Here is a 14,961-nt window from a genome sequence, read left to right on the forward strand (position 1 = left end):
GGTGGCCAAGAAGGCCAACAGCATCCAGCCCTGTCTCAGGGATAATGTAGCCAGCAGGATTAGGGAGGTGGTTGTTCCCCTGCACTTGGCAGTGGTGAGGCCACACCTTGAGTACTGTGTTCAGTTTTGGGCCCCTCACTACAAGAAAGAAAGTGAGTTGGTGGAGCATGGCCAGAGTAAAACAACAAAGCTGGTGAAGGGTCTGGCACACAAGTTTTCCAAGGAGAGGCTGGGAGAATTGGGATTTAGTCTAGAGAAGAGGAGGCTGAGGGGAGATATTATTGCTCTCTACAACTGCCTGAAAAGGAGGTCGTGGTGAGGTGGGTGTCAGTGTCTTCTCCCATGTAGTCAGTGACAGAATGAGAGGAAATTAATTCAAGTTGCTCTAGGGGGAGGTTCAGATTGGATATTAGGAAAACTTTATTTGCTGAAGCAGTGGTCAGGCATGGGAACAAGCTGGCTAGGGAAGTGGTAGAGTCATCATCCCTGGAGGTGCTCAAAAACCTGCAGACACAGCACTTAAAGACATGGTTTCATTGGCATGGTGGTGTTGGGTTGACAATTGGACTTGATGATCTTGGAGGTGTTTTCCAGCCTTAAAGACTCTGCAGTTCTAGATGTCTAGTCGAGTGCTTAAGTGCAGCTTGAAGAGGAACAGGACAGTACAAAGAGGCTGTGTTCCTGCTTGCAGAGTATCAGTTGAAATCTTACTACTGCATTTATCAGTTCTGGTTTGGAGTGAAGACAAAACCAAGACCCACTCACTATACAAAGACAGTCATAGTAGAAATAGGGTAAAAAGAGTGAGGAAGGGGTGAACAGATGCTAGGAAGTATTGACAGAAACAGTACCTAGAGCATTTCAATTGCATGGGCTTGCCCATAAGGCTTGTGGGAGTTACTGAAATGCAGGCAAATTACTTAAGTGTATTATGTGACACTCCTGCTCAAGAATTAAACACATTCTTATAGTACACCGTGTAGAAATATGTATTTGTGTAGCATGGTGTTTACAAAAAACATACACAAGAGCATTTGTCCTTTCATGTTCTTTCCATATATGAGGTTATAGACTCAGCAAAAAGGAAACAAAAGGCAATTCTAGCTTTGAAAGTGATGAATGAAGACTACGCTGCTTGTGTTCTTAACTACCTTTCCCTTTAAGCTTGTCTTCACCAAAAAACACTACACAACAAGGAAAAAAAAAAATCATAGGCTGTTCCCAGTTCCAGACAAGGCACTCTATTAGCTTCACACTGAGAACCTCAGAACTGCAAGCAGCTAATATCTGCTAAATGTGTTCCAGTAAGGTGAGCTCTAACTATTGTTCAAGTTCTTGGACAGCCATAGCTGTATATCCCCATTTTTCAAGATTAGCTCACTGTAATCCTGATAATGGGGTCTTGTTACTCTTTCCTTAGAGTTCCACAGAAGCCACTGTGTTTCTGCTTCTGGAGGTTATATTCCCACCACAGAAGCTTCACAGGTTGTGAACAAAACCAGTCCGGTGCATTGCCAGTTGCAGATTTGGAAAACTACAGCCAGCTCTGCATCTCCTCTTCATACTTCTGAGGGTCAATAAAAGGCTTGTCAATGGATCGGATCATCAGCTCCCCACAGTACACACATTCAGCTGCCACAATATCATCAATGTCAGCTTTGATCTGTTCCCTGCTCTGCTGCCCCTTCCCCAAGCTAATTGTGTCTGTGTCCTTGGGACGATGGTAGCTCTTGGAAGGCTGACTGGTAGCTGCCAGCTTCTTCTGAAGGTCTTCGAGTTTTGCCTGCTTATAGGCAGGAAGGTTTGGGAAAACTGCCTGGAGGAGACAGTCGTAGTGAAACATGTGACCACAAAGGAAAAGGTAAAAAGGGCGGTTTAGGAGTGGAAAGTCACAAGCAGCACATTTTTCCTGAGGCTCCACGGAACCGTACTTATTGCGCATTTCCTGGATGTCCTCTCGGATTCTCCTGGCGCTCTGCGTGGCTTCTTCCATCTCCCTTTTCAGTTCTTCAATGTGCTTGTTGTAGTCCTCCAGGGAGTTACAGATTGCCTCCTTGAAATGATCAATAGTGACAAAGTCTGGAAAGAATGGCAGGACATCTTCAATCTTCAGCAGGGTGCAGCTGGAGAGGCAGGCCATGGCCTTCTTGACATCTTTCTCTTCCTGAACAACATGGCGAGCGATCTTTAACCAGAGCTTCTTCCGGAGTTCTTCATCATCTTCAGGGAGATCTGCACAGGACTTGGCAAGATCAACATCCACCTACAAGTTGGACAGGCAAAGAAACTGAGTTAAGCTTCCCTCTTTGTTTTATCCAGAATTCAACATCGAAGCCTGCTGTCCATTACAGGAGGCGTTAATAGAAAATTTGTTATCTTACTGCCTAGGGCTGCACTAGTGGTTTGCTCCTTGTTTACAAGTCAAACACCTCTCTTCCTCACCAGTATTCCTCCCTGAAGATTTGCCCAGCAGAGAACAACAAAGGCCAGCACTACAATAAGGGCAGATCCATGTTATAGTATTTTTGCTGGCCACACGTTTCAGCAGACACATAACAATGTCAACAGAAAAAAATCCAACACCTCCCTGAAGGTCGGACTAAGCTAAAAAAGGCATTCTTCTGTGATAATTATCCCAGCTAGGTATAGGAAGTAATTAGAATCCTGAGCTATACATAAATGCAGGTATGTTAAAGGTATGTTAGAGACTGAGCTTAAGACAGACAGCACTCCCCTTTGTACTTTCCATGGCTCTACCCTCAATTACAGCTTGTCACAGTCATAGAATCATAGAATCATAGAATCCTAGGGGTTGGAAGGGACCTCGAAAGATCATCTAGTCCAACCCCCCCTGCCAGAGCAGGGCCCCCTAGAGTACATCCCCTAGGAACGTGTCCAGGGGGGTTTTGAATGTCTCCAGTGAAGGAGACTCCACAACCCCCCTGGGCAGCCTGTTCCAGGGCTCCGTCACCCTTACAGTAAAAAAATTTTTTCTGATATTCAACTTGAACCTCCTATGCTCCAATTTACACCCATTACCCCTTGTCCTATCACTGGTCACCACTGAGAAAAGCCTAACTCCATCTCCCTGACACTCACCCCTTACATATTTGAAAACATTGATGTTTTCATCAGTCTCCTTTTCTCCAAACTAAAGAGACCCAGCTCCCTCAGCCTTTCCTCATAAGGGAGATGTTCCACTCCCTTAATCATCTCAGTAGCTCTGCACTGGACTCTTTCAAGCACTTCCCTGTCCTTCTTGAACTGAGGGGCCCAGAACTGGACACAATACTCCAGGTGTGGCCTCACCAATGCAGAATAGAGGGGGAGGAGAACCTCTCTTGACCTACTAACCACACCCTTTCTAATGCACCCCAGGATGCCATTGGCCTTCTTGGCCATCTACTACTATCTACTTAAAACAACTGCAAAAGCACACAAGTATGTTAACACAGACAGGTCTTTTTTCCTAGACTTATGCACAGCTCCTATACTGATGAGTCTGCCCAGTTCCTCTCAATGCTACACTCCCATAACCTCATAGCATGCATGCACAGACACATTCCTACCTGTAAGGCAAGATCCACAGCCTCCTCATACAATTCCATCACTTTGTAGATATGGACACAGGCATGGTGGTGCCCATGCTCTGCACACAGGCGCAATGCATACTTCAGGTCATAGTGAATCCTGTTTGGGTTGGTTCCTGCTTGCTCCAGGTATGATAGCAGCGAGTCTGGCCTACACAATGCATAAAGAGACAACAGGTAGTTGTGAATGGCTTGCTGGGTTTCCTCCAACTGATAGACACAGAACTCCATATATCTAATGGCTTCATTGATCTGCTGGGTGCTGGCACTCTGGCTATAGTTAACAAGGGCTGGAATGAGGTTCCTAGCATCCAGTCTAGAGCCCATAGAAATCCAAGCATCAACTACCTTCTTGGGAATATGCTGGATGAGGACTGGAGAGAACTTGTAGAAGAGCTTCTCATCTCTGTGCCTGGACAGCACATTTAGAGCTTCATCATACTCATCATGCTGGCAGTGGTGAGCTACCACACGCTCATAGTCCTGCATGATGACTGCAAAATAGACCATGTGTTCTGTATCCCCGTGGCTTGCCAACAGCTCATAAATAGACGCCCGGTTATTGAACAGACATTCCTTGTTCTTAGGGCTGCTCAGGAAAGTGCGGAACTTCTCCCGCGTATCCAGATAGAGACTGCGCTGGGAGAGGTCTCCTTCCAGCACACCCAGCCAGTTCAGGTACAGCTCAGTTAACCACGTGGTCAGCAGGGTGGTCTGTGTCTTCTCAGAAGGCTTCAGGTTACTCAGTTTTTTAATCAGAAACTCCATCAGGGCCTCTTCTTGCTTGGCTTCGATGAACTTAAGGGCGATTTCCTCGAAGTAGTTCTGGGTGAGTGCGTAACATTTGGCACTGTCTAAATACCTCTTGTTTTGGAAGCAGTGCTCTGCCTCTTTTGCCAGCACAATATCCAGGCACTCTGGACGGTCTTTACAATACTCTTTGGCTAAATCAAATTTGTTCATGTTCATATACATCTTCCACACATCTCTAGATTCCCTTTGGACGTGGTAGCGGAACACCACTTTCTCCGTGTGGATCCATATCTGCTGGACTGTGGTATCTTTGATCATACGTGTCAGTAAGCCAAACTTCTCCTGGAAAAGATCCTGAAAAACAACCTGCCCATTCAGAGTGCAGACAGCCTTCACCCGATCAGGCAGCAGCAACAAGAAATGAAACTGGGTAAGGACGATGGATATTGGCTTGTTGACAGTTATGTCAATATCAGCAGGATAAACCCAGACCCGTTCATCACTCAGGATTGAATCAGGACGGCTGTAATCCAAGGTACCATATAAAACACCATTTCCCATCATCCAGGCAAAGGAGCGGGGTTTGGAGCGTAGTTTGGGAGTGTAAAAGGCTATCTCACTGAAACCCAGGTTGGCTGGAAACTCCCGGAAGCTGGGCAAATGGTCAGCGTGCAGAGCAAATATGGAGCCGAAGCCTTGCTGCTCTGTGCCTTCAGGTACTTTGCCAACAAACTGGAAGAGTCTTTTCCGAGTGGTGGCTATAATAAAAAATTTCCCTTCTATCCCTCGTTCAATCTCCAAGCAGCAGACCGGGGCAGGTCCTGATTCTTCCTCCAGAGTGTAGACTTGTCTGAAGTACTGGTCAGGATTAGTGCTGAAGAGGCTTCCTTCGCTGACAGAAATTTCAGCTTCATAGATGTGTCCCTGAGCTGTCCCCACCAGGATAGGCCCAGTGTTGGTTTCTGAGCCAAGAAATTTGTTCCAGCCCACACTTTCAATCAAGTGGCCTTTCCAGCGGGAGAGTGCTCGCACCTTCTGAACACTTCTGTTCAGGTAAAGGCATTCACTGGTGTTCAGAGCAATCAGGAGATGAGAGCCTGCCAACAGAGAGAGGTATGGAAAGGAAAAGGAGACAATGAATTAACCCTGTGCCTAAGCAAGCCAAATTCCTGAGGTTTCCAGGAATCTCACATTCGATAAGCTCTGATATCAACATATTTAATCCAAGACTTCCCCAGGCATTCATAGAGATGTGGGGGATTTCCATGCTGGATCACCTGGCTATTGCCTGTATGTTACAAACTTGAATTACCAGCCCCAGCTACCTCAGCAAGAAGGTATTCTTCCATTTCAATATATGTTCTGGGATAAACACTTCCCAGAGCTCTCTTGTATCCTCGGAGTTGGTGACAGATGAGAGCATCTTTTTCCAATTTTTTTTTTTTTAAAATCATCTGAGTCCACAGTATACTGTAGATGTTTTACAGTCCTTTTTAATAATTCTTACAGAAACACATAAAGCACAGGGTGACTGCAAAGATTTCATTGTATTGGCTTTAGAGACCTTGCTCAGAACAGCCTGACTGCAAATGTTGATTTCAGAGAATTCAAAAGCAACAATGTACACACAACAAAGCTTCTCTGATAGCACTGGGACAAATCAGTAGGCAGTGCCTGTAGGCAATGGAATCTTGACCACAGAAGAGCCACCTGTTCTCCTTACAGACAGAACAGAAAAAGCACCCCTTCACCAGAGCCTGTTATGCATCTGCTGCCAACCACTGTCTGTCAATATCCACAGTGCTTTGCCTCACCTGTGTGGTCCAAAAACATCTTGTAGACTTTGGCTTCATCTTTGCGTCCCAGCTCGACCTGATTAGGTTCATCTGGCTTCCCAAGATCAATCCTGCAAAGAGAAACCATGAAACTATGCTTGTAACAAAACTTCACATAGGTGTAATTGCTTACTGTTTTCCACACTGAGTTCGGGGCTTCTTACCCATTTAGTAGTTGTAAGTTCTCTTAACAACTTTTAGGAAAAAAAAAAAAAATGCTGTGGAAAACAAGCAGTAATTTCAGGTCTCTGGTAGCATTACCTGAGAAGGGTGTCTTTGCCAAGGCTCATACAGAGCTGGTTAGAAGACACCACTAAGCTGTTAATTTTCTCTGGAGGAGCAAAATCAATCCTTTGCTTGTTAAATATTGGTGTTTCCTTCTCCAGCCGTGCATTCACATATCCTGGAGAAAAAAAAAAAAAGAACAATTAAAACCAAAAGAAGACAAAAACCCGCAACAACCACCCCACACAAAATCTAGCCTAAAAAATTAGAAGAATCATTGCCAAGTTTTGCTGAAAAGGGAGGATGCTTCATGGAGCTTGAACATAGATCAGCACTCACAGATATATGTATAATAGGAAAGAAAAGTAATAGTACCCTTTAATGTCTTGTCACAGAATTTCAAACTTGTCACAAGCATTAGTATAAAAGTACAAAGAATTTCAGGAGAAACCATAAAACTGTAAAATAAACTGCAGAAAAAATGAAAGCAAGAGTAGAATCACAAAGTAATTTGTTTTCTTTGCTCAGCAGTTTATTTGTTCGAGACAGGACAGAATGGCTGGAATTACAAAAAAACAAAGAGGGCTCTGGTTTGACATTCCCATCACAAGCTACCCAAGAGACCAAAGCAGAGTTAATTGAAACATATTTCTCTTTTATTCCATACTGGAATTAGATGAGCTACCAAACTTGACATCCATCATACACAAGATAAAGTTATTTTAAAGTCATGTATCCACAGAGCAGACTTCTCCATAGAGTAAAGTCTGTTGGAGGTCACAATGATGCTTTTACCATAACCCTGTTTTACCAACCATAATCCTATCCCAACTGCAACTTTCCAGCTGTTGCCCAGGCTTGCAACTTACTTATTAGAGCCAAAGCATTAACCAAGACCTGAATCAGTGCTCCAGTCTTGGCATATATTCTTTCTGAGCCAAAACTCATTCAGAGTAGTTCACTGTTTCACTGCAAATCCCAAAATGGTGCCAGACTAACCTAATCCTCAGATCCTTTCAAGAACTGAGCCTGAATTCTAAGAAATGCCCAGTTAAGGTTAGAGTTAAGGGGATGAAGCTTGACACATGTTGCATTTTAAGCCCAACCAAGAAAACCTGACAAACTGATGAACAGTAAAGCTTTTCAAAAGGCTGTGGATGTGGTCTATCTGGACCTCAGCAAGGCCTTCGACACCGTCTCCCACAGCATCCTCCTGAGAAAGCTGGCTGCCCACAGCTTGGACAAGCGTACTCTGCACTGGGTTAAGAATTGGCTGGAGGGCCGGGCCCAGAGAGTGGTGCTGAATGGGGCTGCTTCCAGTTGGCGGCCGGTCACCAGCGGTGTCCCCCAGGGATCAGTGCTGGGCCCAGTCCTGTTCAATATCTTCATTGATGACTTGGATGAGGGGATTGAGTCCATCATCAGCAAGTTTGCTGATGACACCAAGCTGGGGAGAAGTGTTGATCAGCTGGAAGGCAGGAGGATTCTGCAGAGGGACCTGGACAGACTGGAGAGATGGGCTGATTCCAATGGGATGAGGTTCAACACAACAACCCCATGGGGAGCTCCAGGCTGGGCACAGAGTGGCAGAAAGGGAGCTGGGAGTCTGGATTGCCAGGAAGCTGAAGAGGAGCCAGCAGTGTGCCCAGGTGGCCAAGAAGGCCAATGGCATCCTGGGCTGGCTCAGGAACAGCGTCACCAGCAGGTCCAAGGAGGTGATTCTGCCCCTGTGCTCAGCCCTGGGGAGGCCACACCTTGAGTACTGTGTCCAGTTCTGGGCCCCTCAGTTCAAGAAGGATATTGAGGTCCTGGAGCAGGTCCAAAGGAGGGCAACCAAGCTGGTGAAGGGACTCGAACACAGATCCTATGAGGAGAGGCTGAGGGAGCTGGGGCTGTTCAGCCTGAAGAAGAGGAGGCTCAGGGGAGACCTCATCACTCTCTACAACTCCCTGAAAGGAGGTAGGAGCCAGGGGGGGTTGGTCTCTTTTCCCAGGCAACTCTCAGTAAGACAAGAGGGCATGGTCTTAAATTGTGCCGGGGGAAGTTCAGATTGGATATTAGAAAGAATTTTTTCACAGAAAGGGTGATCAGACATTGGAATGGGCTGCCTGGGGAGGTGGTGGACTCTTCGTCCCTGGAGACATTTAAAAAGCGACTCGATATGGCACTCAGTGCCATGGTCTGGTGACTGTGGCGGTAGTTGTTCAAGGGTTGGACTTGATGATCTCTGAGGTCCCTTCCAACCCAGCCTATTCTATGATTCTATGAATGTGTACAACCCAAGCAAGTTAGTTGGTGTGTCTAATTAAGTATACAGCTGGTCAGCTTAGTTCCAGTCAGATTGGGAAATGTGGCATCTATAGGAAGGCACATTGAGAGATTACTTATTAAGGAGATTTAAGTGGGGAAGGCAGAGAATGGAGAAGTAAGGTCTGACTTGAGGGAAGTAGGAGACTTCCCGAGAAACATGTTAATAAATAAACAAAACCTAGAAATATATTGCTTTAAAAACCTCTGCTGATGTTCAGTGCAAAAGAACAAAGCACAAGATGCATTTCAGACTCAGTCATTTGGTACAAAAAAGGCAAAAACCCAGCTGTAGGCAAGGGGTCAAAAACCTGAAACTTTTAAGACAGATATACCTATAACCCTACGTGGCAACAGCATGACACAGTTAGTTTTCATTAAAGATGGATAAACTTAGGACAACACTGTTTAAAAACCTCCAAGAGGTCAGATATGCCAGTGAACTGCAAAATAAGAAGGCATTCATCTAAAACCCAAATCAAATCATGGCACTCATTAGCAAAATCCTAGAACATATATGTGTCCACAAGCAGATCTTATCACAAAGTTTCATTCATCTTTGTCCCATGAGACAAGTTTTCCCAGGGACTGGGATTTCCCATATGCAAAGAAAAAAGCAGACAGTTTCAGTCTGACCACACTACCTCAAGCTAAAAAAGCAGAACAGATTGATAACATCCCTAGATCAACCCATCTGTTTGGTTCCAAGCATGAGTGAAGGATTTCTAAAGCAAGCAGATCCATGCAGCTGTTAGCCTGGCAGAAAGATTAAAAATTAAGAAGGTTTGCTATCATTAAGGATGTTCATCACCAAAGTAGTTAAACATAAAGATGTAAACTTAAAAACAAAAACAGACACCTGGGATTGTATCTCAGAAGAAGCAGATTTCAATCCTAAAAAGGACTGGGACTAACAGCACCACTTCAAAACATACTCATCTACAACATCCCCCAAATTATCCTGAAAATTTCAGTCCTGTTGCTGTTGAAAAATCCAGTTTAATATGGAAAGCAGCCTGATAACACTGCATCCACTGCCAGACCAACAGCAGGATCTTAAAATGCTTCTTGTTTTAGAAGAAAGATGCACATGCAGAACAGAAAGCAACCACAACCTGAGCAGGCCACCTTTTTGTTCAACACACATTTCCTAAACATCTTACATATTATCCACTTACAAAAATGTGCATTCTTTTCTTTTCAGACAGACAGATGTACTTCATTTCAGATCAGGGGGCCTCAATGCCACAGTTTAAATTTCATGGTATGGGCTGTGTTTCAAAGCCTACAAAGCTCCCAAGCTGCAGATTCACAAGATTTCACAGCTAACCAATATAAATACACATTTATATATGTAAAAAAAAGGATTACTGTGATGGGAACAACCCACAAACCAACAGATTTTTAAGTCACATTCATTCAGGCAATCTTGAATTTTTTTCAGACTGCTACCAAGTAAAACAAGGCTCACTAAGACAGCAAAAAAAACCCAATCATAGGAAGGAAAGGGAGTGACAAGCACCTATGCAAAGGCAGGGATTTAGAATTGGGGTGGGGTTTTGTGTGAGTTTTTTTAAATTCAGTCATAGTTCAAGCCCGTGGATTGGAGTCAGTGGGTCAAAATAAGCCCCTTCAAGCTGGAACTGCAAAACTTGAAGTTTACAGTGAAGCACTACTTTAGGTTGGCAACAGTCACTGCTTTGTTATCTAAAACTTTAAGAAACTGTACCTGCAATTTAATAAACACAAGCAGCAACTAACTGAAACAGAGGAATAAATTTCAACATCTTCCAAAAAGGTAGTTATTCACTTGCATCATTTTCCAAAATAAATTTATTTAAACTTCAGATTGCCCGCAACCTCTGCCAGCACAAGTTTAGTTCAAAATTACCACTTCAGTCTGATTTAAGAATAATTAAAATCCTAATTAGCCTGTGTCTTTGTCATTGAACAGTTTCCCAAACTTCATTTGCCAACATCCATTGTCAGCACTCAAGCAGGTTTCTCAATCATTTGACAGCCACTATTGGAAAAAGTGCTGCAGCAGTCAAGAAGAAAACCTGAGGCCCTGAAAATTTATTTTTAGTGACACAGATTTTCCCAACACTGTTCTGCACAACACCTGTTCAGGACATTTATTCTTTATATGACATTACACCAAAAAAGATTATGCATGCCAAAACCAACACAGAGACATATCTACTTCAGTACCTAGACTCAGAGGAATTCTGTGTATGTATATCCAATAAATACACAGAATTTTATCAACTCTTACCACATATATAAACCTCACAAATCATCACAAAATTACTTCATTTGGAGTGTATACCTCCCTGAATAGAACAGTATACCAGTGCTTCCCAGACCTTGGCATAAAAGCTTAAAAATGAAGAAAACTTAATTCTTGATAACCTTCTTCAGCAGTACCCTTGACATCATACAGCCAGCCTAAGGGAACCACCCTAAAAAACAAAATTTGTGCTAAACTGTGGTAATACAGTCAGCCTAAGGGAACCACTCTAAAAAAAAGAAATTTGTGGTAAATTGCTCCTGGGTTTGGACACTAACTCCACACAGGTACGGTTGCGCACACAGATGGAATACTGAAACAGCTGGGTTCCTCAAAAATAAGGAAGGGGGAAGAAAAAAAAAGAAGAAAAAAAAGGTGGGATGGGCCCAGACAACTACCACAGCTCTTAACTGAACAGTGCTGAGGTGTGGTTAGAATTTGTACCTATGAAGACATGGCCACCTCAGGCACAGAGGTCTCCACCAGAATACCACTTCATGGCACAAGGGCCTAATGAATCCCTCCCAGACATAACCAGCACCTCAGTTTTACCAAGAGGGGATAGAATCATAGAATGGGCTGGGTTGGAAGGGACCTCAGAGATCATCAAGTCCAACCCTTGATCCACTCCCACTGCAGTTCCCAGCCCATGGCACTGGGTGCCACATCCAGGCTCTTTTGAAATATCTCCAGGGATGGAGAATCCACCCCTTCCCTGGGCAGCCCATTCCAATGTCTGATCACCCTCTCCCTAAAGAAATTCTTTCTAATGTCCAACCTAAACCTCCCCTGGCACAACTTGAGACCTCTTGTGCCCTCTTGTCTTGCTGAGAGTTGCCTGGGAAAAGAGCCCAACCCCCCCCTGGCTCCAACCTCCTTTCAGGGAGTTGTAGAGAGTGATGAGGTCTCCCCTGAGCCTCCTCTTCTCCAGCCTCAACACCCCCAGCTCCCTCAGCCTCTCCTCATAGGATGCATCACCCCGGAGTTCCCTCAGAATTGAGCGTCCCTGCCTCAAAACCTGACACAGAGCAAATAACGCCTCATACAGGGGGATACACTTTCCCTGGAAACACTCCCCACCCCCTGACATGCCTCACCCCCGACTCGGCCTCCATCTAACGAGCAGCTGAAACCCGCAGCGGCTCTCCCCGCACACCCGGGGAAAGGCGAGCGGCGGGAAGGGGCTCCTCAGCCGGCCAAACACCGGGCCTGGCGCTCCACCGCGGTGCCCAGGGCCCGGCTGTAACCACAGGGCCGCGCTGCACATAGGGGCCGGCCCGGGCACAGGACCGCGTACTTACCGGAGTGCGGGATGCCCACGCTGGCGCGGCTCTGCTGCACGGAGGCGGAGCGGTACAGGGAGTCCTCGTACTCGTCCAGGATGGAGGCCATGGCCGGTAACGGTCACGCACCGGCACCGCAGCCCCGCGTCCACCGCTTCCGCATGCGCTCACCTGACCCCCGTCACATGGCCCTGACGGGAGGCGGGGAGACGGGAGGCGGGGATACGGGAGGCGGGAGGCGGGGAGAGGAGGAGTGGGGAGACGGGGAGTGGGAGACGAGAGACAGGAGGCGGGGAGACGGGAGGCGGGGAGAGGGGAGGCGGGGAGACGGGGAGTGGGGAGGCGGGAGGCGGGGAGACGGGAGACGGGGAGAGAAGGAGTGGGGAGACGAGAGACAGTAGGCGGGGAGATGGGAGGCAGGGAGAGGGGAGGCGGGGAGACGGGGAGAAGGGAGACGAGAGACAGTAGGCGGGGAGATGGGAGGCGGGAGACGGGGAGAGGGGAGACGAGAGACAGGAGACGGGGAGGAGGGGAGATGGGAGATGAGGAGACGGGAAACGGGAGGCGGGGAGGTGGGAGGCGGGAGATGGGGGGATGGGGAGATGGGGAGACAGGAGGGGGGGAGATGGGAGGTGGGGAGAGGGGAGTGCGTGTGTTCCACGAAATGGCGGCGGCACGGGTGGGCTGCGCGTCTGTTAGATGCGGGTGTAGTCGCAGAGCGGAGCTTCGTGTCCCTTACAGTGCCCTGATGATGGCTCATAAGCCCCTACCCTTGCTTCCAGGGCTTGGGGAGCGTTCAGGCACAGCAAGGCTTGCAGACCCTGTGCATCGGCTGCTGCTCGCTGCCGCCCTCTGGTCTGCAGCCGTGTCTGTGGTACATCACCTGATGAGCACATCCCCCTGCTCCACTGGGTTCGTTTGGTTGTGATGGTTTGCAGCACAAACACGATAATTTCTAATTTCTCAACTTACTGCAACCGAAAAAGGGCTGTTTTTAAACGTGTCTGTTAAAACTCCTCTGCAATGACTCCACTGTAGCACCAACTAGTAAAACGCTGGCTACATCACCAAAATCATCAAAATCCTGAGCTGCCTGCATCCAGGGTTGGGTCTGTGGCTTCCAGTGCCCCTTTCCCCTGCCATTTCGACCCTCGCCTGTCCCTGCAGGGCTTTACAAGTGTGGGTACATCCCTCCAGCCTGCACAGTGGCTTTTTTAGGTGCAGAACTGTCCCCACCCTTTACTAAGGTTCCCCACCATCCTAAGGTTCATCTGCCACAACCTGGCGAGCTTGGATGGTGACAGCAAAGTCCTCAGGTTTAGTTAGAGCATCCTTCTCTTGGATGGTCCTACAGGGTTAAATGAGCTTCATCTACCCGGGTTTGGAGTTAAGAGTTGTCCTTCTCCTAGGATGGTTGCCTGACAGCCCATGGACACACCTTGTCTGACCCTTCAGCTGTGACCCTACAGAAGGCATCTGCCACCACCAGCAGAGCTCCCAACCTCACAAGGGCACCCAACCTCCTCCCCCACGACAAGGGGGTGCCCGTGGTGGGATTACCAAAATAATAATCGTAAAAAAGCACACTGGGGATCCAGCATAAGGCTGCCCTTAACTGCTAGCTTTGCACAGCAAGTTTCTCCCAGCCTTCTGGACAGAGTGTTTAACTCAGCTTCTTTATCACTAAATAATACTTCAGAGCTGAGGTTTCCTTCTCTTCTGATGAAGCTTTATCCTTTAGATTAAATTAGCAGAATTTATAACAATGGTATTATCAAAAGGACTGATCTCTTGCACAACACTTTTGGGTTTCGTCAGACATCAAATAAATACAGATGTATATACTGCATGTATACTGTGTACTGTTTACTATATGTAATTTTCACACAAAACTTTCTGGAAGGAACAGAGAAATCATGCCCCACAGGGTACATGACAGTTTGCAACACAGAAGGATCCATTACAAGATAGAGGAGGTCTTCCCAAATGTAGCTTGCACCCTGGTGGCAGAGGGACACCAATTAGCTGTGGCATGTGGCTGGCTTTGCACAAACACAAAGTCACATCTCCTTTTTCTCTGCCTGGATACCTCACCCTCATAAACCAGATCTCTCTGATCTATGTGGCACAGCCTCAGGCCTTCTCCCGGGTGCTGATCCAGACACGCAGGTCCCGTGGTGCCTTGGTCCCTGGAGGCTCCCGTGGCACTCTCCATGGGGTCACCTCTGCCTTTGCTAAAAATGTAAGATGGCTTTTTCTGACTCAGCCTGCCTGCAAGCACTGGCAGGAGTGGAGACCCAGCTCCATCCCCTGCTGTTTATGTCTCTTTATGTGGCAGCTCTGAGCCAAAACAAGAAAACCACATTCCTTTGCTCTCCAATCATCCTGATCATCATAAACAAGAACTGTTCTCTTTCAGCTTTTCAAAAGGCACACACAAATTACACGAGGCTTAGGGTAATGAGGTAGGAAGGGACTTCTTGGACACACTATCAGACCCACTCTCCCACTCCTTTAGATACCACATCATATAATCCTTGCTCTGTTCCTATCAAGCTCTGTCTGAATGTGTGGGTATTTTTTCCCCTGAGTGCTCCAGCTCCTACCAGTTCCCAATGCTGTTTATTTTTGTAATTTCAAGCTCTGATTTCCAGTCTAATGTACACTGTGACTAGTCT

The 14,961-nt window shown here is 46.6% G+C and overlaps 1 protein-coding gene across 1 annotated transcript; it reads right to left on the reverse strand.

Annotated features, from left to right (window-relative positions):
• Window positions 1-962: 962 nt before the first annotated feature.
• VPS18 (VPS18 core subunit of CORVET and HOPS complexes) lies at window positions 963-12,483 on the reverse strand. The gene is made up of 5 exons (XM_071744737.1): window positions 12,302-12,483; window positions 6,440-6,581; window positions 6,158-6,249; window positions 3,570-5,440; window positions 963-2,263 (listed from the first exon to the last, which is right to left on the reverse strand). The coding sequence occupies exons 1-5, from the start codon at window positions 12,390-12,392 to the stop codon at window positions 1,535-1,537; spliced, it is 2,925 nt and encodes a 974-aa protein (XP_071600838.1). The 5' UTR covers window positions 12,393-12,483; the 3' UTR covers window positions 963-1,534.
• Between the last annotated feature and the right edge of the window lie 2,478 nt (window positions 12,484-14,961).

Source organism: Heliangelus exortis, chromosome 5, assembly GCF_036169615.1.
Source record: "Heliangelus exortis chromosome 5, bHelExo1.hap1, whole genome shotgun sequence".
Classification (NCBI taxonomy): domain Eukaryota; kingdom Metazoa; phylum Chordata; class Aves; order Apodiformes; family Trochilidae; genus Heliangelus; species Heliangelus exortis.

Bases quoted from the DNA above. Each gene is read 5' to 3' on its own strand.
- VPS18 (XM_071744737.1), bottom strand. From the start codon at position 12,392: ATGGCCTCCATCCTGGACGAGTACGAGGACTCCCTGTACCGCTCCGCC. The intron at 6,250-6,439 runs GTAATGCTACCA...TTCTCTTTGCAG, and splicing joins GGCAAAGACACCCTTCTCAG to GATTGATCTTGGGAAGCCAG. The intron at 2,264-3,569 runs GTAGGAATGTGT...TCCAACTTGTAG, and splicing joins CTGTGGATCTTGCCTTACAG to GTGGATGTTGATCTTGCCAA.